The sequence below is a fragment of the Electrona antarctica genome (assembly GCF_951216825.1).
Source record: "Electrona antarctica genome assembly, chromosome: 7".
NCBI classification, from domain to species: Eukaryota; Metazoa; Chordata; class Actinopteri; order Myctophiformes; family Myctophidae; genus Electrona; species Electrona antarctica.
In genome coordinates, this window is record NC_136812.1 from 25,961,820 (window position 1) to 25,986,308 (window position 24,489).

The 24,489-nt window shown below is 42.9% G+C and overlaps 1 protein-coding gene across 2 annotated transcripts; it reads left to right on the forward strand.

Moving 5' to 3' along the window:
- Positions 1–1,183: 1,183 nt before the first annotated feature.
- Positions 1,184–20,415, forward strand: rexo1 (REX1, RNA exonuclease 1 homolog). Of its 2 annotated transcripts, none has more exons than XM_079506519.1 (16): positions 1,184–1,916; positions 3,001–5,180; positions 5,417–5,518; positions 5,987–6,203; positions 6,452–6,600; positions 6,968–7,105; positions 9,742–9,865; positions 10,123–10,248; positions 13,836–13,976; positions 14,860–14,973; positions 15,100–15,173; positions 15,653–15,763; positions 16,052–16,167; positions 16,678–16,816; positions 17,441–17,561; positions 18,952–20,415. In XM_079506519.1, the coding sequence occupies exons 1-16, from the start codon at positions 1,724–1,726 to the stop codon at positions 19,038–19,040; spliced, it is 4,134 nt and encodes a 1,377-aa protein (XP_079362645.1). In that variant the 5' UTR covers positions 1,184–1,723; the 3' UTR covers positions 19,041–20,415. The 2 variants fall into 2 exon arrangements, with proteins under 2 accessions (XP_079362645.1, XP_079362646.1); XM_079506520.1 differs by having other exon boundaries at positions 1,185–1,916; positions 5,417–5,512.
- Positions 20,416–24,489: the final 4,074 nt, after the last annotated feature.

Genomic DNA, 24,489 nt, shown 5'->3' on the forward strand with positions numbered 1-24,489 from the left:
TCCCTGTGCTTCTTCCATTTTATTGTGCTACTTTTGTATGTTATCCTTTTATAATAAAATAAAATCACACCCGTGTGAAGTGAGTGGTGCAACTCCGTGTGGGGGTTCCCGGAAGTTCCAGACCCACAGGAACTCGCCAGGGTGCCGGCCCGGAAACGGTCAAGAAATTACCGTGTGGGGTCCCCGGAACATCCAGACCCCCAGGAACGCACCCAGTGGGCCAGCCCGGTTCCGGCCCGGTTCCGGCGAGCTGCCCGCGCCCGAAATGGTTGAGAAATAACAGAGTTAAGGTGGTTAGGGACGTGGACGTATTTTTCTGAAAACCGACGAAAAAAAGCTGCTAAAAATCCGAAAACGCGCCCATTGTGCAGGGACCTTTACCATGTGGGGGTCCCCAGGGGGTCCCTCTACTGTACTGTGACAGTACTGTAACACCCCAAATCATCATATTGTGTGTGTGTTTTAGGCTGCGCAACAGTGACACTTGGTTGTGAAAAAAAGACCCAGCCAGGGACCCAGTCACCCAGGGACACACACAGGTGTCTATAGGAGTGGTTGCACCACTCAAAAATGACGCAACATCAATGTGCTGGTTAATTTATTCATGTAGCCAGCCTTCCATTAGGGGACATGGGCTACGTCAGCAACAGCACACTAATGTTGCGTTCACACGGGCAGACGCAACGACGCAGTCTACAATTGATTGTCAATAGAAGCCAACGACATGACGATGCAAAGACGCAATGATGATTGCTCCATACTAACCCTATCTCTAACTCTAACCTAAACATAACCGCAAGCAGGGGAGCAACGCACCCCTCACCAACCTTAATCCAAAAACTATTAACGTACCCCTCACCAACCTTAATCCAAAAACTATTAAAAAATCCGCGGTAGTAAAAGAGTGGTAAAACGAGCGCTCCTAAACCTGAGCTATCCTAGGAATAAAAAACTAGTTGCCCGCATGAACGCACCATTACAAAATGGCCATTTGTCTCCCACTGGTGGAAGGTTTTCTCACTGTCTGGAAACTGCTGGGGGAGAAATGGATTCAGTTGTGTTTGTTTGTGTGTGTGTGTGTATATTACAACTTCCCACAGCGCACATAATTGGATCAATCAATCAAGTACAAATACGTACATCACCTGCTTGCTTGAGCTTGACTTGAGTTGATAAATAGATCGACTGCAAAGCTCGACCTTTGACGTTTGACTAGTCGGATATCTAGTCGGTAGATATCGTTAATTTATTGCGTATGTTTTATTGCTGTTTTTTATCAGAATATCAGTGATTATAATTAATCATGTATAGGTAGGTCTATCATGCAGGAGTAGGCCTATTAACGCAACATTTTTTTATTTATCGACAAAGTGTGAAATATGGTTGAAGTGGTTAAACTTTTTAAATTGGCATAAAAAGCAAACGTCTACTGAGACCATAGAGACAGACCTATATGACTGAGATACGACCACATAGAGTAGTAAAGAAATGTGTGCCCTGGGGTCTGTGTTCCGTATTTGTAATGACGTAGTAGAGAATGCGACACGTGGGAGTGGGACTTCTCGCGACAATTTCCTTTCCGACCATCCAACATGGCGCCGTAGGGACGTTGTTATTATTCCGTTGCTTGTACAAAGGCTTTCAATGTATTGTTTCCAGCGAACTTCGAACTTACATTAACCCGAACACTTGCCGGCGGGTATGGTAGAATTATCTGGAGATAATGCTGAGGTCCACCGGTTTCTTCCGAGGGATTGACTGCCCGTTTTTCAAGGAATATAGCGACGACAAAGGCGACAAAAATGGGTGTAAGAGACCGTACTGTCACTTCAGACACAGCAGCCAACAGAGACGGACGTCCGTCGCTACCGCGATCGATGCCAAAAAGCAGAGAGATCTTCAGTCCAAACACAAGGGTACTTGTTTTTTTGGATTATGTTGATGTAGTTACCATTGTTTTTAGCATACGGCTATCCGTGTTAATGTGCAGCAGTTCTGGTTTCGTTGCGGGAAAGTCAGCATGTATTATATTTTATATCACAATGCATGCGCACACAGTAAAATCCTGTGTGAATGTAACCAAATGGACCCTTGAGTGTCATTTTACATTTAGTACTTTCTCTGACTTAGTTACAATGGATAAAACGAACACTGAGGATGTTACTGTGTTAGCACAAACAAGGGACTAAATTCATTTCGCTCCTATGCCACCAAAATGTGGAATGCCCTACCTACAGTCATTAAGACATGAGAATCCCTTGACTCCTTCAAAACTGCTCTTGAAGGGCACCTACGGACGGCTGCAATTCGAAACTGGCCCCCGTAAAATCTGAATCCCCCACCCACCCCTGTTCCCCCTCAGGCCTCACTGTATATGTTTCTTTTCCCTTTTTACCTCCTATGATGATTTCCTGTTTTGACTATATAGTTGTGTATATTCGTGCGTCTCTAAATGTTTTGATGAATTGAAAATGGTGGGCCCTATTGTGAACAAGTGTAATGCTTTATGGTGTCGTCCACTCACAGTTAACAGTTTTTGTATTGAGTTGTACTTGAAATGTACTGTAATTCTGCAAACTGTTAATAAATCAATCAATCAATCAATCAAAAAGCCCTGGAAATCTTAGGTAACTAATATAAAATGTCCAAAATGTGACATGTTTCTATGTCAGTGGTGCTCAACCTTTTTCATGTCAAGGACCCCCAGAATTATCTGTATTTGGCTGCGAACCCCCATCTGAACATATGTTGTTCCAGGGACCCTCCCAGAAGCAAATATTTTAGCTAAAAATGTTCACTTTGAAAGAATATATATTCAAAGATCTGCGACACATTTTCACTATTTTTCAAAAATAGCAGATCTACAAGCTCGGTGCTGCGCTATGAGCTTGTAGATCTGCTATTTTTCAATAAAGTATAAACATAATGCTTAATACACCAAAAGGTGTTCCTGCCCTGAATTGGTTAAAGTGCCATGTGATGTATGTTTTGTTATTTCAGAACAAGGGTATGACCCATGCAAGCCAGAGGTCACAAGGCATGAAGAGCAGCAGAATGGAGACTCATCAGGGGACTTCAGTGGTGCTCTGGAGCTGGTCAAGCAGCAAATTGAGGCGGTCCGCACTCAGGTGGAACGCCAGAAGAAGAAGCTCTCACAGATCGGGGATGACGAGTATGAGCCGAGCTCCTCCGCCAGTTTGCCTGCACCGGTGGAAGCTGTTAAAAACAGATCCAGTCCATCAGCAGTGACAGCACACTTGGCATATGACCCTGGGAGTTATCAAATGGCCACAGTGGACTATAATCCCACCCCTGGCTGCAGCAAGTACACTTTGGATTCAGACAGTCTGGGGAACCATGCTAACTCTATGGAATATGTCCCCACCTCTGTGAAAAAGTCTGCTTCTCAGACGTACACCCCCCAGGTCTCCTCTCCTCACGTGCCTAAATACTCCAATCACAAATCCTCCTCCTCCTCTAAGTGTAAATACACCCTGGACAACTCCAAACCATCCACAGACATGGAGTATGACCCCCTCTCCAACTACTCTGCCACAATTGCTGGGAAGATTAAGAGGGATGAAACTGCACAGGCTGCTAAGGTAGATGTGGGCAAAGCGCATAAACTGTCAGGGTCAGGGCGATTATCAACAGATGAGGAGTACTTCCCGACGGTGAAGAAGCCTCGGCAGCAGAAGGATGAGAGTGCACGTGCTGCTAAAATAGAGGTTGGCAAAGCACATAAAGTGTCAGGGTCGGGACGATTATCAACAGATGAGGAGTACGTGCCGACGGCAGTAAAGAAGCCTCGGCAACAGAGGGATGAGAGTGTACAGGCTGCTAAGATAGAGGTGGGCAAATCTGTTAAACTGTCAGGGTCCCGCCGATTATCAACAGATGATGAGTACGTGCCGACAGCAAAGAAGCCTCGGCAGCAGAATATAGACACACAAAAGTACACCTTTTCTGACACGGAGGAGGAGAGCTCTGGGACAGAATACCGGCCCATTTCGCTTAGCAGCCTCCAACGAAAGAAAGGCAATGGTGGTTCAGTTGAAGATGCTGTTGGGGCAGGGAGCAAGGAGATAACAGGAGGAGCTCCGAGTATGCTGACACAGAGGAGCAAGGAGGAGTCCAGAGAGCAGGCAGGGTTGACAGAAGAGTGGGACAGCTGGGATGATAGACTGCAAAAAGATAAAGTGAAGAATGAGAATGAAAAGGCGGTCTCAAAATCAATCAAAATACAAAAGAAGAGCAGCAAGTGTGAGAAGGCGCAGAAAGTCGAAAAGGACTTGGGTAAGACATCTAGCAGTAGTCATGGTGGTAACCATAGAAACATACCCAGCAGCAAGGACAAAGTGTCGACAAAAAAGTCAGTCTGCGAGTCTTTGAAAAAAGACGGCAACAGTCAGGGAAAGAAAGATGATGAGAAAAGCAAGGTCAAATCGAACGATAAAGTTCTGAGGGAAGGTGGGGAACAGAAGCGAAACGACATTAAGTTAAAAAGCGCAGAAAGGGTCAAAGGCGACTTGGGCAAGAGAGATAAGGACAGGGAAAATGGAGGAGGGGAAAGCAAGAAACCCAAGTCATTGGACAAGGAAAAGGAACACAGCAGGCAGAAGATTCATCACAATAATGGTAAACTGGACAGCAGCAGGATGGAAAAGGACACCAAGAAAAGCAGTAAGAGTGTTTCCAGCAGCAGCAGTAAGAGCATATCCAACAGCAGTAGCAGGAACATTAAAGGAAGCTCTCTGAGCATTAAAGACAAGATAAAGAAGAGCAGCAGCAGCTCCTCTGATGGGAACCTTTCAGTCAAGAAGAAGCGGCGAGTGGCAAGTCTGAGCCATGCTGACCTTTTTGGCGACGAGAGCCCGGATGAGATGGAGCCTGCAGATGAGGCAGACGATGACGTCAAGGAAGTTGTGGCAAGGACATTGGACAGCACTTTAAAGAGGGGAGGAGGTCTGAACAAGAGAAAAGCCTCAGTGATTACGGTCTCCTCCTCTGAGGACGAGGGTGAGTGCGGTGTGGAAGAGGACATCGACTATGGAGAAATGGACTTCTCAACCCTCCAGGCGGATGTGGACTTTGACTCAGATCCCATGGAGGAGTGCCTGAGGATCTTCAACGAGTCCAAAGACGTGAAAAAGGAGGACAAGGGGAGACAAGCCAAACAGGTAGGCCTATTGCTGCACCGTCCTCATCCTTTAACCCAACAAATTCAGTGGGAATGAGATATCACTGTCTGTTTCAACTACTGTGTTTAATCCACCTGACCTTCTGTAAGTGTCCCATCCTCGTGCCAGTTTTAACTGCCTAGATTCCCATGAATATAATAAAAAATAAAACAACATGATTATGTCTTGAATGACAATTGTTGTCGTTAGGAATCATGTCAGTGTGTTGTTCTCAGCCCTCTAGAGATTCAGAGGATGAAGAAGGCAATGAGAGCACTTTAACTACTCTCTTCCCTGGTCAGAAGAAGAGGGTGTCCCATTTTGCTGAAAAGGTAAGTGTGAGTTTGACATTTTAACATCAGCCTGGATTAGGATATATATTCATTGAAGAGAAGTAATGTAACCATATATTGTGAGATTCGTGCTGTTAAATGCAGAACTCAGAATAAGCAATACATTGAGGTCTTGGAAAGCAAAGAAAAGATGGTATCATCCACACTCCTTATTGGACAGCAGTTGGTTTTATCTACAATTTCTCACAGAGTATTCACAACACTATGTCCCCTGTAACTAGACATCCTATCACCTTCACATCAACACTATGTTCCCAGTGCACAGAAACGTACACAGAGAAGTACAAGGCATCAAAGAACATACATTAACAATGATAAATGATTTGCATAGAAGCATATGTAGGTGTAGGCCATGTAGGCCTTTACAACAGTAATTATCCTCTCGTTCGTGTGGTTATTTGTTCTGGAGTAGATATCCCTAGAAGAGTGTAATGGTTTAACCTGTCTTGCCAGACTGAGACAACCCCCAAGACGGTGCGACCGTACAGGAGACCCTCAGCCCAGGAAATGTGCTACCAACGGATGCAGATAGCCCAGCAGCAGGCTGCCCAGCTTGCTGCCGCTGTCAAGAGTGCCTCAGCCTCCCTGAGCCCCAGCCCTGGCTGCTCTGGAGAGAGAAAGAGAATAGCACACCGTCCCAACCCAGGGTCTGGGTCCTCTACCAAATATGGTATGAAAACACCATCTCCAACTTCTATTTCCAACTCAAGTTGTTTTTTGAATTGTCTTTGGGGTTTCACTTTTAATTTGAGTCAATAATTCTTTACTTTTACTTTGTATGCTACTATGCTTCCTCCAACTAATTTGAATGCCCAGCCATCTCAAAATCTTCCATGTGTGAGCTGTGAGCCAGTACTAGTACAATGACAGTCATCATGTGGATTGAAGTAATCTGTGTGTTTAACTCGATACCTGCAGATGCCAAGCCAGCTTCCAGTCGAGTGTTATCCCCCAGCACGAACCTCACGGCTCATCTGTCTGTCAAGACCCACACCTTCACTGGTATCCTGTCCAAGACCTCCACCACCATTGCTCAGAAGAGGGTAGCACACACACCCACCATGAAGGTACTAGCACAGCTTTTTACAGTGTCTCATCATTCGCACACATGCCATCATACCTGCCTTATAAATTACTTATTTTTTTCATCATTGGAAGTGACATGTCTTGTAGGATTTAAGACTCCAGGCTTTTTGGATAAATATTTTGTCTTCGTTAACAATTATCATTTGTGTTTTCATTTTTTTTTGGCTTCTACTGATATGACTACTGATATTATTCTTGCGTTGCATTTTGTATGCACAGGGCTGTATTTGTCTAGCCTTGATAATGGTGTTCCACATTGGCAACTAACTAACTTTTATGCTTTTATATATAAATAAAGAACCATTTATAAATGTCTAATACTTTAAATAAATACATTTTTTGTCCCAGAGCTCTTCAATGAAGCGTCCTGTCATCCCTACTGACTTTGGGGCTAAGGTGCCGACCAACGTCCGCCAGCGCTACCTGAACACCTTCATTGATGAATGTGTCAAGTTCTGCCCATCAGAGGATGCTGCCTTTCAGATGGTATGGAGGAACACCACACTGCGCCCCCTTCCATAACACTTTATGGCACATTTGCAATGGCATAATTACAGGTGGTCCTTGGGGAACTGTTAAAAATGAATAGTACGTATAATAATACGTATTATTAAATCTATGAAAAATATGTTTAAATATAAGTCAATCAAATTTAAGAAAGATCTTTGAACTTATGGGCATAACTTTTGTACTACACCTGTAGTATTCCCAGCCTCAGCTAATTGATTGCCATGGCAACCCCAGCCCTGCCATTTGATTACTTAACCAGTCCACTTTTCAGAGTCAGTTTGACTGACACAAGACACAGGCAGACAGACAGATACAGAGATCTCCATTATATGGGCACAGACTGTTAAAACGGCTGCTATGACAACAGGTATTGTATACTAGGTTCCCAACTTGGATCGTTCCCAAGTTGGCCGGTGGCCTGAAAATGAATGTTAGTACATACATGGCCTACTTGTGCGCAAGCAGAGCGCGCAAGTACTGCTACTAACTAATGTCTATTCCAACTGCTGTTCTAAATCCTTTAGACCTGTTATTGACCTTATACGAACCTTGAAACGTACCCTAGTAACGTCACCATCAACAGCCAATAAGGGACCACCATTCTTACCCTGACATACATACATAGATTACATACATACAGAACCTTTCCAAAATATTAGAATATCGTGGAAAAGTTGGTTTATTTCCATAATTGCATTCAACTAGATTTCATAGATTCAGTGCACACAACGTAAAACAGAATTTCAAACAATTGGAATACTGTGAAGAAATCACCATTTACGCCTCAATTTTTGCAGAGCATGAATGTTTTAATCTGAATTAAGAAATTAGGATCAAATCAATCATATCAAAACATGGTACTTTCAAAACAGAAATGTCAATCTTCAATACTTGGTTGGGAATCCCTTTGCCTTCATCACTGCCTCGATACGCCGTGGCATTGAGGCAATCAGCCTGTGGCATTGCCCGGGAGTTATGGAATCCCAGTAAAGTGTACATTTTGTTTGGGAATCAAGGGTTTGGAGGAAGACGGGTGAGGAACAGAATCCAAGCTGCTTGACTGAGGTCCAGTGTGAAATATCCACAGTCAGTCATGAGTTGGGGTGCAATGTCCAGTGCAGGTGTTGGTAAACTCTGCTTTCTTAAATCCAAGGTCACCGCAACAGTACCAGAATGTTTTAGAGGACTTCATGATTCCTTCTGCTGAGGATCTTCCAGCAGGACCTGGCCCCTGCCCATACCGCCAGAAGCACCACAACCTGGTTTGATGCCCATGCCATCACAGTGCTTGACTGGCCAGCCAATTCACGGACCTAAACCCCATTGAGAATCTATGGGGTATTGTCAAGAGGAAAATGAGGGGCATCCATAACTCTCGGGCAATGCCACAGGCTGATTAGCTCAATGCCACGGCGTATCGAGGCAGTGATGAAGGCAAAGGGATTCCCAACCCCTTTTGAAGTATTGAAGATTGACATTTCTGTTTTGAAAGTACCATATTTTGATTGATTTGATGTGATCCTAATTTCTTAATGTGGCATTCAGATTAAAACATTCATGCTCTTCAAAAAGTAAATGTATGTACCATTTACGGTGATTTCTTCACAGTATTCTAATCTTTGAAATTCTGTTTTATGAGCTGGAAGCCAAAATTGTGTAAAGATAAACGAATAAATACTTGAAATAATTTACGTTGTGTGCACTGAATCTATAATCTATGGAACTTTTTGAATGGAATTATGGAAATAAACCAACTGTTCCATGATATTCTAATTTTGTACATGCATACATACCCAGCCGATCACCAAACGTACCTTAGTTACGTCATCAGACAATCCCTGATTGGCCGAGCGACGCCACCAACATACGCAGCCAATTACAGTACTTGCACACTCTGCTCGTGCAAGTAATGATGCCCACATTTGAAAACGGTTAAGACAAAATGTGGACTCGCATTTAACATTCAGCATTTCAGAAACGTAGCAGACTCGGACTGTAACGAAGACTCACTTCCATTCATATTATCGGATCTGGGAGAGTTTCTCATTGGATATACTGTAGTCTCCATACATGGGGATATTCGACTAGGACGTCGGGCTATATGACATATCCGACTAGCACGTTGGGTTATATGACATGTTTAGTATGACAATCCCTATTGGTCCGGGTTGACCTAGTGCTGTTATCAGATCGATGTGGTAGCACCCATATATGGATAGATCTTATTGACTCAGTCATCGTGACAAAGCATAGTCGGATAATATACTGTATAATAGAGGTCTGCTCAAGGCAGGGGCAGAAGGCGAAGCATCTTGGTTTAAGTTCTAGTTGGACACCACTGCGGCGGGTTCTAACCTAAGCAACCAGCAATAGAGCTTTGAGCTTTTATATATATACAGACTGTCTTTTAAAGTAAGCACTTCCTTGCTCTTTATTGTACTCTTTATCCTATCTCTTTGTTTGTATGATTGATGTTTGATGTTATATTCTCTATATTGTCTGACGGAAGCCAAACAAAATTAGGTTTTACGCTTATGTACCTTTACACAAGATGTAACAATGTACAACCATGGAAAATGTGAACCCCACCGTAACAGGGTCTGTTGTTTCAGGCTCTGGATGAGGAGAAGACTGTGTACGACCGCAGCAATAGCAAGAACATCTACCTCAACGTAGCCGTCAACACTCTGAAAAAGCTTCGCGGGAAGAGCAACTACGCTCCCTCACCAGTGCACAGTATGTCAGCTCAGTTTTCATTCATTCATCAATACATCAAAGCACTGCACAGTACAGAGTCAATATGTACATTTCAACTGTATCGTCCTCATGGCCGTGTGAACACACCTACACACAGGTTTGTGTACCAAATGTATGCAATTAGCCCAAGCTAAGCAAAACATCAAAGTAAGTATTGTGTTGTGTACAAAGTATGTGTGCAGGACTCGTCTATGTCACAACATTTCTATTTTGTCCGGTCATGTTCTCCTTTTTAGAGGCCCCAGCATACACAGGCAACAAGAAGGCTCTGACCCATGAGGAACTGCTTGGGGGCCGTCTGGCTGCTACCACCAGCTTCACCATTAACAGGATGGGCAGACAGCAGGAGGAGAAACTTACTGGTGAGGAGCAGGAATATATGTAGGGTTTCCTTTGGCCATGGTCACAAATGGACCCTAGTATCCCTAAAATATAAACAAGGGTGTGAATATGATTGTTGATACAGTGCTTGAATTCACTTCTGCTGGGGATTTTTATATTCTTGGCTGTTTTTTTCTGTTCTTCATCGTGCCCTCTCCACACTGGGTCCAAGTGACATTCACGTTACAATCCAATTTAACCACTTAAACCCTATATGCTTAGTTGAGCTTTTGGTCAGATTTTTTCCCTAGACAAAACCAAATATTTTCACAGAAAACAGCTTATTTACCAGCTCACAATGTGTTGCGTGCCTTGCGGCACATTGTGATGCATTGTGACGCTGTTACAAAGGCCTTCATGTTATCTAGAATTTCTAGATTATCAGACTAATTGTCATAGTCATTACAGCTTTCTTAGACCACACAGGTTAGATATCCTGGTTTAAGTTCTAACCGTGCACCACTGTGGCGGCTCCTAGTCCTAGCCTTTGAATAGCAGTCCTTTCCTTTAGTAGAATTTAATAGACGCATTGTAAGCTATTTTTGCAGAATGTAAAATCAGTCAGCAGTATGGTACAGTATATAACACTATATTGCATGTAAGTGGTGGAAAAAGTAGTAGTAACTGATTCTCTACTTGAGAATTACTTAAGTAAAAGTAACAATTACCCATTAAGAAAGTTACTTAAGTAAAAGTATAAAAGTACCTCAAATGAAATGTACTCAAGTACAAAAAGTACTCTGTGTCAAAATGTACTTAAGTATAAAAGTACAAGTACAAAGTACAAGTAAAAAGTACAACATGGTCCAAAAGTGGCTTTATTTCAACACTCGTCTCGAAACTGGCCATTCATTATCAATGGCATTTAATGTATGTGTTGGGATAAACACTAGAAACTGGCCATTCATTATCAATGGCATTTAATGTATGTGTCGGGATAAACACTAGAAACTGGCCATTCATTATCAATGGCATTTAATGTTTGTTGGGATAAACACTAGAAACTGGCCATTCATTATCAATGGCATTTAATGTATGTGATTGATTGATTGATTCTTTATTTAAGTGTCATGCTTCCGAAGAAGCCCAGCCCATATGGACTTACAGGACACTTTTTACAGTTTACATAAACAATTACAATAAACCGACATGACGGTTTGCAAACAATGATCAAGTGAATACCAAACTGACACTCCTGTTCCTTACAAGGCGGATTACATAATATACAACATCAAATAAAATATCATATTGTGTTGGGATAAACACTAGAAACTGGCCATTCATTATCAATGGCATTTAATGTTTGTGTTGGGATAAACACTAGAAACTGGCCATTCATTATCAATGGCATCATGTGTGTGTTAGGACAATGTTTGTGTTTACATACACGCACCCTCAGGGTGCAAGCAAGCTCACACAAAAATATATTTCAGATGGGGGTTCCACAGTCAACAGTCCACAGTCATTTAGGGGAGAATGGGGTGAGCCATTGCAATTTGCAAAACAGACATTATAATTGCGTGAATTCACGCATTATAATTAGCCCTTCACTAATTAAGCCCCACCCACTCCACTCTGCGAGGGCAAACTGTCTCCCATTGAGATGCATGTTAAATGATTTCTCTATAAAAAATAATCGATCATTTCAGTAGCAAGAGCTTGAAAATGTCTTCTAAATCTAGTCAAAAAGGCATGCACTGGACAAATGTGGATTACATTATTGGGAGAGAAAGTTGAAACCGATATCAACTTTAACGACCATCCTGTTCGACAGACGTTTACATGCAATGCACATTGCACGGTAAGACTACACATGTGATTATTATTGCAATCACCTGGATGGGTGAGTCGTGTAACGTTCCTGACGTTAAGCCATGCAAAATAACAGCTATGACGAAAACAGAACTGCAACTAGAAAAGTGCCCTGGTTCATAATCAGTTGAAAACCCTTGCTCTAGAGAGACTGTGTACCAATTTGCGTGATGTTTGGACAAAATCTGTAGGTGTACTGTCCAAAAACTTGTTTTGCACAAAGCGGCCTCCTGGTGGCGCTATAACAGGCCGTTCTGGACATTTTGGGGCAGAGGTTCATCGTTGGCATCCAGGGAGTGTGTGTGCAAAATTTGGCATCGACCGGGTTAACGGTGCCGGAGATTAGCTGGTCACAGACGGACGGACGGACGGACACACGGACACACGGACGGACGGACGGAGTGCAAAACATACTCTCTCCCCATGCCTTCGGCCTGGTGGAGACAATAACCAGCAGCGCGTCAGACACACACACACACACACACACACAGCGCGGCTCGCTGTTATTTATTCACCGCACCAGAGAGAGAGAGAGATAGATCATTTTTTGATGAATTGAACATGGTGGACCCTCTTGTAAACAAGTGTAATGCTTAATTGGGTCGTCCACTCACAGTTAACAGCCTTTGTATTGAGTTTGTGCTTGAAATGTACTGTAATTCTGCAAACTGTTAATAAATATTTCAATCAATCAATCAATCAAAGAGAGCGAGAGAGAGAGGGGGAGGGAGACGGGCGCTTCAGTCCAGCTTTTTCACCGCACCGCACCACCATGCTTCTGTGTGAATGTGAACGAATGAGTGAGGCGATGACTTTATAAACTTTATGCGGAAAATGCGGAGATTGTGAAATCGAGCGAGCCCCGCATATTTCGCGGAAATGTGTAGCGAGTAACGAAAGGTGTCCAATTTTAATGTAGCGGATTAAAAGTATGATTTTTTACTTGTAAAAGTAACGAAGTAAAAGTACAGAAAAATATAAATAGTAAATAAAAGTACAAATTCTCAAAACGTGTACTTAAGTACAGTAACGAAGTAATTGTACTTCGTTATTTTCCACCACGCTTAGTAAGACTTATCACTGAAGCTCTAGCTTGTTTATTATTTTTTCAGCGAAGAGGAGGCGTAATAACCTGAGGCGTAAGGCTGTTTAATGAAACGATTCAGTAACCTATCCTTGTGACCAAGCCCAGAGGTTTGTTCTTATTTTGTTTTCTGCAAACTGCGAGCCCCTGTGTCCGATTCAGTATCCTACCCTTGTGACCAAGCCCAGAGGAAGAGTTGTTCCTATTTTGTTTACTGCAAACTGCAAACCCCTGTGTCCTGCAGCCACCAGCGCTTCACACGTTACTTGGTTTTGCATTATATTAAGGTCAACATGGTGGGCTGGGAACTGCCCATAGATCCGAAGTCCCGTTAGTCCGAACATGCACTGCTCCCGTGCTTGCGGTTATGTTTAGGTTAGGATTAGAGATAGGGATAGTAATTTCGGAACAAGGAACCTTCTGACTAACGACACGGCACCGGTGGGCTGACGGTTAGAGGGACTCCCCTAACTGCAGAAACAATGGATCAATTCCTGCAGCAGTGTTTCCTGTCTTAACTCCCAACTGTTCAAGTGAATCTGCTTAGTGGCCAATTGTCTCTACATAGAACACGAGAAGTGTTACAAAACAACATTCCTCCTTGTATTTCTGTATGCTCCATGTTATAATGGAGGTATTGAGGAAGTGTTTTGTCATGTGCTCTCTGTGCAGAGGTGGGGTTGTACAGGAAACTGAACGATTACCTGCTGACAGAGGAGCAGCTCCAGGAGCATGGTTACCCGAGATCAAACCCAGATTCATCCGGGCGGGCTGTGGTCCACAAACTACCAGAGACGAAGGCCCCTGCAGACCGTGAGTGACCATGTTTACCCAGCAGTGTTCATATCCTATTATATTAAAATTGGCTAATGGCAGGGGGGGCAGACCACGGACACATCACTCTGGCTCAGCCATGACCATAAACGTACCCGATACGCCCATATCTGGGCATATATGCCACGCATGTTGTCCACAGCCACAGATCCGACCGCTATGCCTATATATATGGTCATATGCATATCTGGACTGTGAATGACATCACATAACATTCAAGTAAATTGGCAAGGACTCAAGGGAGTGCATTGCGTGGCCACCATCAAGTAGTTTGGTTATGCGGTTCACCAGAATCGCTGATCCGACTGATATGTCCATATACTATATGGAATGGCAAAAGGTTCTGGACAACTAGATATCTATATGCCTATGGCATATTGTTGCTGTCCGGCAGAAACCAGCTAACTCCATTTTTCATGTTTGTAATTCCCCCCCCCCCCTTCTGACAAAACCAGCTAACTCCATCGGACCCTCAAATTCTGCTAAAGCAGCTAACTCCACCCCCTCTACCCCTCTCATGCAAGTATCTGACAATATATAAAGTAAAGTCACAATACTGACTTTGTGAGGCAGTATTGCTTTGTTTTAAAAAATATAAGGTTTTATTTCAATTGCTGTAGAAGAAAATATATATTTTCTTAATTTTCAGATTTAGTTAGCTGGTTTCTGCCTGACAGCAAAGATATATAGATATGCAGTTGTCCAGAACCGCCCATCCAACCGTTCTACCCATATGTTCCCCTCTAGTTATTAATAATCGTTTATGACTAAAGCTGTCCATATTCATTCCTTCAAGTGTTTGAGATTGATTTAAGGTTTTTTCGTCTAATTTTTAACCCTCTATTTTATGATACGTATCCAGCATTCACCAAGATATGCTGTCGATGTGGGACAGAATACAAGATCAACGTTAATGGCAACTGTGTGCGCAACGAGGAGTGTAATAATCACTGGGGGCGCCTACGGAGGCACAAAGGTACACTTGTACATTTATATGCCAAATACTTATCACGTTAATGTCTTTGTATAATCAAATCTGAATTGTCTCCGTCTCTCTTAACTGTTGTGCTCTGTTATCTCACTCTCTCTGTCTGTCTACCAGTGTCTGGAGGCTGGGAGACGAGCTACAATTGCTGCTCTGGGGCGGTTGGCTCTCAAGGTTGTCAGGTGACCAAGGTAACAACTCCTAATACCTGTATATATTATCATTCAATGTCATTCTTTGTTGTCTATTAAGAAATCAGACACGTCAATGAATGATCCAGTGTGTGAAACCTTCAACAAACTTGTCTTTTTATTTCAACAAACTTGACTCGGGGGTTAACTATATGCACATTGAGAGTGGGTACTGGGTTAAAAATGTCACATACTTAGTTTAAAGGATAAATCTGCACACTGAACTATGGTTCAGACTTTTTATTTTAAGTTTGCATCCATGCAGCGGGTACATTGAACCACTAGGGGGCAATATAGCCATTGTTTTTCACAGTAAGAGTAGAAGATGGTAGTCTCCAGGGGGAAATATTCCTATTTTTCGGACCATTCTTTTTCTTTGAAGGAGACGCATACTGATTTCATTAGATGTCCTTTCATTTGGTGCAGACTGAGTCAGATCATCTCTAGTGTGTGATTTGTAACCTTTTGTGTTTTCACAGCAACATGTGCAGGATGGACGTAAAGAGTCATTGGATGGCTATGTGACGACGTTCAGTAAACAGCTGCCCGCAGACGGTAACGGAGGCGTGTATGCTCTGGATTGTGAGATGGTGAGCAGTGATGGAAAAAGTACTCAATTGTTTTGTAATAATAATCAAAGTAACTAGTAACTAAGGTTTTTAAATAAATGTAGTGGAGTAAAAGTACAATACTTGCCTCTGAGAAGTAGTGGAGTACAAGTAAACGTATTGGAAAAAGTACAATACAAATACACTGATGGTGAGGGACAGGATTCCATTTCAGAAAATGTCCACAGTTAAAAATGTATTCAATGTAAACAGCCTATAGATGGAGAACTTCCTCTCCTCTATTCACTCTGTGCTTGTTTTGCGGAACAGTGCTATACGAAGCAAGGACTGGACCTGACCAGGGTGACGGTCATAAATTCTGAGCTCAAAGTAATCTACGACACATTTGTGAAACCCGACAGCCAAGTGGTCGACTACAACACACGGTGAGACTTCACTCTTGCAACTTGATATGGTAGCATTTGCGCATGGATGGGCACTGGGCAGCTATAAGCACCACCTCATACGCAAATTACGCTCGCCCCGCGCGCACACACACACACACACACACACACGGCTAGCTTTGGCTTACAAACCCATGTCACTTATCACTTTCTCTCACAGTCGTCCACTGTGTACTGTCTCACAGATAGAATTTCTCCCAAAAACAACTAAGAAAAGAGGTGAAAGTCTATTTGTAAACAAGCGTTAAACTCTCCCAACTTCTTTGACGAAGGCCTGCTTTTCCAAAACTACACTTTAATCCCTGTCATTTTGATCCTTTGGATGAATATCAAAACAGTTATAGCATAGGGAGTTTTACAGTACAGTGTGTGCAAGTTTTTGTTAATGTAGCATAATTAAGTCATAATTTTGTTTTGTAAGTCGGAATGCCTTCAAATAACCACAGTCCTAGATACTGTTCCAAACACACTACGTCTTTATCGACTGAGCAGGTTTTCAGGAGTAACGGAGGAGGACTTGGAGAGTGCCACCATCACCATCAGAGATGTTCAGGCAGTCCTACTCAGTATGTTCAGCGCAGAGTCCATCCTTGTAGGACACAGTCTGGAGAGCGACCTTCTTGCTCTTAAGGTACTCTCACTCAGTAGATCTCAACCTGGAACCCAAATGCCCTCCATGGGTATGTGTGATGATGACTGGTAGTTTGTTACTATAGTGTAGATCATTCAGGAATAAAATAAACCATCAATTAATTATGTGAAATTGTCAGTATATTGCTCAATATACTGTAGATAGGTATCCCAATGTATGCTCCTGCTCCTAAACTGCTCCTAAACTACAGATGCACTGTACCAAAGTACCGTATTATACTTAACTACAGATATGGGACTTATTCTTGAAGCCCCACAAATTATAAAGTTTGGTCCAAACCACACCAACGGTTCCTAGTAGAACGCATATAGACACAAGTAGATGCATGTTGTTGCAAGCAACCACAGCTCCTTTGAATTTAATCACTTGGGTCGACATGCACCACCATGCACCGAAGTGCAACAGGACATATCACATCGCTGCGACGAACGATAAAACTGCTTTGTTGCGTCTCGACCCATTGGTGTGGTGCATAAGAGGCTGTCATTTTTTATTTTAGTCTGGTGTCCAAGTTAACATTTCTACTGTCAAGTTGATCATGGGCTTAAACCTTTTAAAACCTTGATACCAAACCGGTCTCTTCTTCCTGCCATGCTATTCCAGCTTATCCACAGTATGGTAGTGGACACAGCTATCGTGTTTCCTCACCGTATTGGCTTGCCCTACAAGCGTGCCTTGAGGAACCTCATGGCCGACCACCTCAAACGGATCATCCAAGACAATGGTAAGTAGCTCAAGCAAAAGATGATCTATGTGTGTATACTGGAATACCCCTTTACTGCGTGGCTCTGCAGTCTAGCCATCTATAACAGGGCCGGTCTGTGTGTCCATGCCATTACCATGTGGATCCCTAGATCGCTTTTATAATTAGGGTTGGGATCCGGAACTGGATCCAAAATTGAGGAACCGCAATCGGTTCCATCACATTTGGAACCATTTCCAGAACCGGGTTTATCACACTGTCAGACCTTGTATGTGGACTTCACATCTGCTATAGTGGTTCTCAAACTTTGACCATCATAACTCTGAGGTTTACAAATCGGGTCCATTTGGTTCCATTTCTACCCTGTCACTGTCAGAGTTAAAGACTTAAAGGTTTGTTTCAACCCTTTTGCAACCAGATCTTATTTTACTGATGTTTGGGAAACAAGAAACACTTTCCTGGGGGTTTTATGTGGGTAATATGTGTTTTTAGATATTTTAGTATTGCAAAGTGTCTGTGATGTCACAGACACTGGTCTCACTTCCTTCCTGGACTACACTTCCTTCCCTCCCCCTCTCCACAAGGTGGGGTGCAATCCAGTCAAACCCTCGTGACTAGGGTTTTCGTCCAATGCGGCCCCCATCCCAAACTGAGTTCGACATCCCTGCCCTAGTCCAACACACAGACTACTTTATTTTTCTGGACTTATTATTACTTACAAATTTCAAATTGTGCTACTGTTATCTACTACAAATACTATTAACATTGAATGACTGGAGTTTCTTCCAGCTGTGAAATGTCCCTTGGAATCGGACCGTTAAGAGGGAATCGTTAAAATCTTACAGGATCCCAAACCTATTTACAATCTGCATTACATTCACCCATCCACACACATGTTCACACTGACGGCAGAGGATACCATACAATACCATCGAGAGCACACTTGGATACTAACCCACAGGGAGTCAGGGATCGAAATGGAAACCTTTGTTTCCCAAGCGGTTGCTCTACCTCCTGAACCACTTCGTAGAAGTTTTTAAGATATCTTTGGGCAAGTTTGGGGGGCTTTTTGGCCTTTATTTATAGTTTCACAATAGAGTCAGACAGGAAACAGGGAGAGGGAGATGGGGGGAGACATGCAGAAAAGTTCGTCAGGAACGGGACTCGAACCCGCAAAGCACTGTCAAGCTACATTGTAGCCTACTGTAGAAACTCGGACCATTACACCAGACCACACCAGATCCGGGCCGACACTTTTATTAATCAGCAAGTAACCCTCAATTATTATATCTATATAGCTGTAAATGTGGATTAGAAAGTCTAGGGGGTGGACCCTAAACAAACAATAAATGCAGTTTGTACAGATTGTGTCATGACACTCATTTATTTTCAATCTTGTGTGTGTTTCCAGTGGCGGGCCACGACTCCAGCGAGGATGCTTCAGCCTGCATGGAGCTCATGTTTTGGAAGCTCAAGGAGGACGCAAAAGTCAAGAGATGACCTCTGACCCTCCACTCTTCTCTCCTCATAATTTCCTGCCTTCATGTGGTTGACACCACTCTTGCAGACTGAAATGCTGGTGGCCTCGATGGGCCATTGAGTCCAGTGCTGGAGCTTCATTATGGTGTTACTCATTGTCAAGAAAGACAGAGGGTGGGAAGGGCGGATAAAGGAGCAATGGTTCAGCCCATTAAGCCTGCGTTATACTTTGTTGTGTGCAGGGGTCGCGCACCGAAAACAGCAGATCTACAAGCTCACAATGCGCGCGACTTCTGCTCAAAGCTCAATATAACTCTGGTTTGAGTGTTCTACCAGGGACAAAGCGTACTCTGATTGTTGGTGTTGAAAGGCGCTACCTCCCTATCCGTCAAGAGCATTGCAGTGCAAGCCCCTTTTGCTGCTGAGCATCTGAGGCAAACCATCATTTTCTCATTTCGGTTCAACACTGTAAAATCCTGAGTGTTCAAGTTCACTCAGGATTTTTCCAGTGCGAATTATGTTACCTTATTTCTGTGTTCTTCTGTCAAATGTTTTTTCTTCTGGTCGAGTCTGGTCTTTTCTTTTAAGGTCTTGTCAAGGATTCACAAATAAAACCTTTCTATAGAAGTGCTAGAGTATGTAAAATGCCAGGGCATTGTCTGTTGAATCATGGTGATTAATATGCTATTGCTGCCGAGCCTTATGCTCAGCCCAACTTGCACTATAGAAAGGCCCTTGTGTTGTAGAGGGCCAATGTCTTCGAGTACCTCATCTGTATAATAATGCATACTCCTGTAGTCACAAGTGACTACTTTTTAGAGTAAATTATTGCATTAATGTCATAGAGGCTATGGAACACAGAACGTTGCTACCTAAATGCACTTGTTTTTCCCCCACCCTTTTCTTGTATACTCACATCAGGTTTAATGTGGTTCATATTAAGGTCATTTTCTTGGCTCTCAAATATGAGTAATTCTATAATACTTGGCAAATGGACCCCTTCCCCAGACAGAGGTTTTAATTAATGTCTCTGCTACTACCAGTTTGGTAGATTTGATAGAATATATTCATTCAATAGTACAAAACATGATATTGAATATATTCAGTAGTCTCTTTGTGCCCTGTGCACTGCATGAAAGAAAAGATAGATATTGGAATCGCACAGAAAGAACATATAGTCCTTCACAATGTCAGACCTTGGTTCAGTATTGATCTAGAGATCCAATAATTGCAGTTATAATTTATAGTATACAAGCTAACGTGCCATTTTATGTTGAGAGTAAGATGGAAGATATTGTACATGAGCGCTGTAAATATGCTGTAAGTAGTTTCTTTTTGTATTCGTTCATTTTTGGGGGGGTTTATCTTTTTCTATTAAAATGACTAGTGAAAATGAGATGTTGACTTGTCAATGCACCTTAACAAACCTTGTACATTACAAACCAACACTGTTTGACAGTTCTTTAAGCTCATTTACAGTACAGCACAGGACTCTTGTGCTGTACTGTTCTCCATCCGTCCACCCATATATGTGTCCTTTAACAGCAGGTGCAGAGGCAGGGAGTGAGGCTCCTTTCTTCAGCAGATGTGTAATTTAAAACAAAATGGGAGAGAAATGCTAAATGGTGAAGCCCATTCTTTCTTCAGCATTTTCCTATTGAGCTCCTCCTGTCACATGTCAGTATGCATTTCCCCAGGCCAGGCCACAGACCCCAGGTATTAAAGAGCCAGTTAGCTGGAATCAATACCTACACATTGTTCAAGTGACACGGAGGGGGCGTCCTAGTGTTTATCGAGTGTTGAAGAGATTTGAACATGTGGGGCAAAGCAGCTTAGAGGGGTCTTCTTCATTATCAAATTCGATCAGCGACGCACTCCCTGTGATCACCTTTTGACTAGCGGGGGTCGCTAGGGGGAGGATGGGGCCCTGGACTGAGCTCCAAGGGACTTTGAATTGACCCCATGCTGAGGGACAGAGAGGCTTTATCTCTTTTAAAAACCAGAGGAAAAGACAACTTGATGCTTGCTTTACTTGCCCTATTCGATTCTCAATTGAATGCTGTGCTTTACCATTTGCTGGATGTATAGCCTGCTTTACACTTTGTCATACAATACCATCATCTGCCAAGCATTCTATGTAATACAAGCTCACAACGCGTCACAATGCCACACGTGAGCTTGTAGATCTTAGAGATCGTCTATTTCCGGCATGTGACAGTGTCAGGTGACGTGGTATACGCAAATTAAGCATAATATCTGCCAGGCAGTCTCACACACATATATATATCTGCCTTTTTAAATTATTTTTTTCATCTGTCATTGAAAAAGAAACAGTAGACAATGCGTTTTCTCAACTGATTTTTTTATATTACATGTTTTTATATTACATTTATAACATTTATTTTCTTTTACGTCTGTATGAAACTCTGTAGTGTGCAAGTTGACCAAAGCCTTTGTTTGGAGTTTGTATTATGGACAGGCTTAAAATAGGAAAGGTTGTTTGAAAGGTCTTATGCAAGGGTGTGTTTGGAGCTCACCAAGTAGCACCCTCCCCAGTCCCCACCCCTCTGTTGGTGCCCTTGACCCTGTGGCCAGGCCATGCTGAGCTGGGCAGTCCACAGCTGCCTGTCCCTCTCTCTGACATTAATCGCTCAGTCCTGCTGCCCAATTAAGTGACTGATCTTTACTCAGACCCTCATATTGATCTGCCCATTGAGCCACCTATGGGCATACTCCCAAGGGAGGAGGGCAGCAAATCATAAGAAGCTAATAGGAAGGTAATAATAAGGCGTCCTAAGACTGGAATTACCGAATGCAATGCATTTCTCAGACTTCAGTTCTCCAACGTTCCCATTTAGATTATTTTTAGTAGCCTTTGGAATCTAACAGCTGGAATCTCAGTTTAAGAGATTGTCTGGATAACTTCTTTATACTCATTTATATTGATAACTGTCCTTATCTTTGCTATCTGAAATGGAGCTACAGCTAATCACCAATGAAGCATACAATACAGGTGATGCTCATAGCTCCATGCTCTCTGTGTGTGTGTGTGTGTGTGTGTGTGTGTGTGTGTGTGTGTGTGTGTGTGTGTGTGTGTGTGTGTGTGTGTGTGTGTGTGTGTGTCCTTTGTGTGTTTGCACACAGAGCAATGTCAGTCTAAGCTGTGAGTGTGTCATAGTCAGTGTCAGGGCTCCCAGCATGATCCTGGCACTCACAGGGGCTTAAGAGGGGCTACTGACCCGCCGACAGCTCTCCCTGTCTCCGTCAGGTCAAAGGCCACCCAGCCCTATTGATTTCCGCCAATGAAGAAGTGTTTAGCTCATAGCTGCTCTCTCCCCCTTGGCCCACATGCTCCAGTACTAACATCACAGCCGTGAAAGGGTTTCAATTGTGTTTTGCATGCCAATCGATCCGGCTGGTTCCGAGGGGGCCTGCCTTTGAGCGTCTCTCCCACAGATAACTGACAACAAACAGCTCCCCGGCTGACAGCTCCTTGTCAATACAAATTTCCACTATTGATAAGTAATTAAAGAAAGCACGGGTCTGTTTTTTGGCAAAGCAGGCTGCAGGGGTGTTCTGTTCTCTTAACTGGAACATCTGTTAAACAGGAGACATTAACAAAAAGTCAAACGAAAACCACTCCTCCACCCTCATCGTCCTCAGTTGCCTCCCATTTCATATCAATCTAAAACTATTTTTTGAAAAGAACTCATGAACAGAGTTCTGTTTGGGATTTTATTATTATATTATTCAAATTGTTTATTCCTCTTTGTACAGTAACAGAAGACTCCTGAACTGGTCTATCATTGCAGTCAAACCAAACACCTGCAGTCAATACTTGAATGTGCCTTATAGCAAGAGTTGCAATAACCTTTTTTGTTGCTTGATGACAGGAAGCTGGACAAAGCTTGACGTTCTATAAAAGTTATTATTCACATTTTCATAGTCTTATTTCTAGTAAAGCTCTAAACGCCTGGTGATTCTCCATGCTGTTAGACAACTGATATTAAACCCTACAGGTTTTCACCTGCTACAGGGTGAGACTTATCCAAGAATATCCGTGTCTTTTATTCGCTGTAATCCATGGATGTGTGTAAGTGGTTCTTCTAAAAGGAGCATAACTCCCTTTTAGCCGTTTTAAACACTACAGTAGTACAGGACAGAATACCTTCTGTTTTTACCTCTGAACTTTATTCATTCTTGAATCCTGAGGCATACTTACTCCCATGTTGCTGGCATCATCGCAAGATGTTGTATAATCCTATGTTGAATGATAACCTATGTTGAATGATAATCTCATGCCATCAGGGAATGGGCATTGGTGTTGCTGCACACTGTAAAAATGGACCATTGCGGGTCCAATTTTACACTTCGGATTACTCCGTATTTTTCGATTTCTTTGTATTTTGTTTGCTACAGGACTGAAGACAGAGCAGGTCGGCGATGGATGGCTGGAAGGGATAGGGGCTAATCAGTGAGGCCATCACTCATTTGGAGTGAACTCTGGGTATCTTGACAGTGGGGCTAGGGAAGAGGTGAGCCCAGCCAGACCCTGCCAGGCCTGCAGAGGGGTAAGTGATCCAGGGGGGCAGTGAGTCCAGGGTGGTGGCTATGGGAGGGGGGTCACACACACAACCGTACTCTTTGTGTGACTATAATCCCCCCAGCCAACACAGCTTTGGCCAGGTTTCATCATGAAAGTGCCATGAAATAACTACTTTTTTTCTCTCTTTGCAGTAAATCTCCCCTAATCCTGCAGGCTGCGGAGACAAAGGCCTCTGGGACCTAATCCTGGAGCTTTTAGTGGGGTTGAGGGGCTGGCCGACAGAGCCTCTTCTAAATGACTTATTTCTATCGGACACTAATATAGCTTGACAGCCAAGAACAGCGAAAAGAGGAGGAAAAAAGCCAAGGGAGAAAGAACACAAACATTTTCACATATTGGAGGTCTGAAGTGAAAGTGAAAAGAAATTGGAAGAGGTGAACCATGGTTATGTCTACTCCCACAGCACATAAACATCTCATTTATTGACCAGGGAATCCTGATACAACCATGAACTACAATACTTTAATGTGCCTAATAGCAACGCTGTAATAACCTGTTTTTGTTGCTTGATGACAGGAAGCTGGACAAAGCTTGATGTTCTATAAAAGTTATTATTCACATTTTCATAGTCTTATTTCTAGTAGAGCTTGGCTGGTGATTCTCCATGCATAGACAACTGATATTAAATCCTACAGGTTTTCACCTGCTACAGGGTGAGGCTGTTGTCAGCAATGAGACTTATCCAGGAATATCCTTTGCCTTTTATTCTCTGTAATCCATGGATGTGTTGGATGGATGGGTTCTTCTAAAAGGACTTAAAGGAGCATAACACCCTCTAGCCATTTTAAACACTACAGGACAGAATATCTTCTCTTTTTACCTCAGAACTTTATTCATTCCTGAATGGTTATGTCTACTCCCACA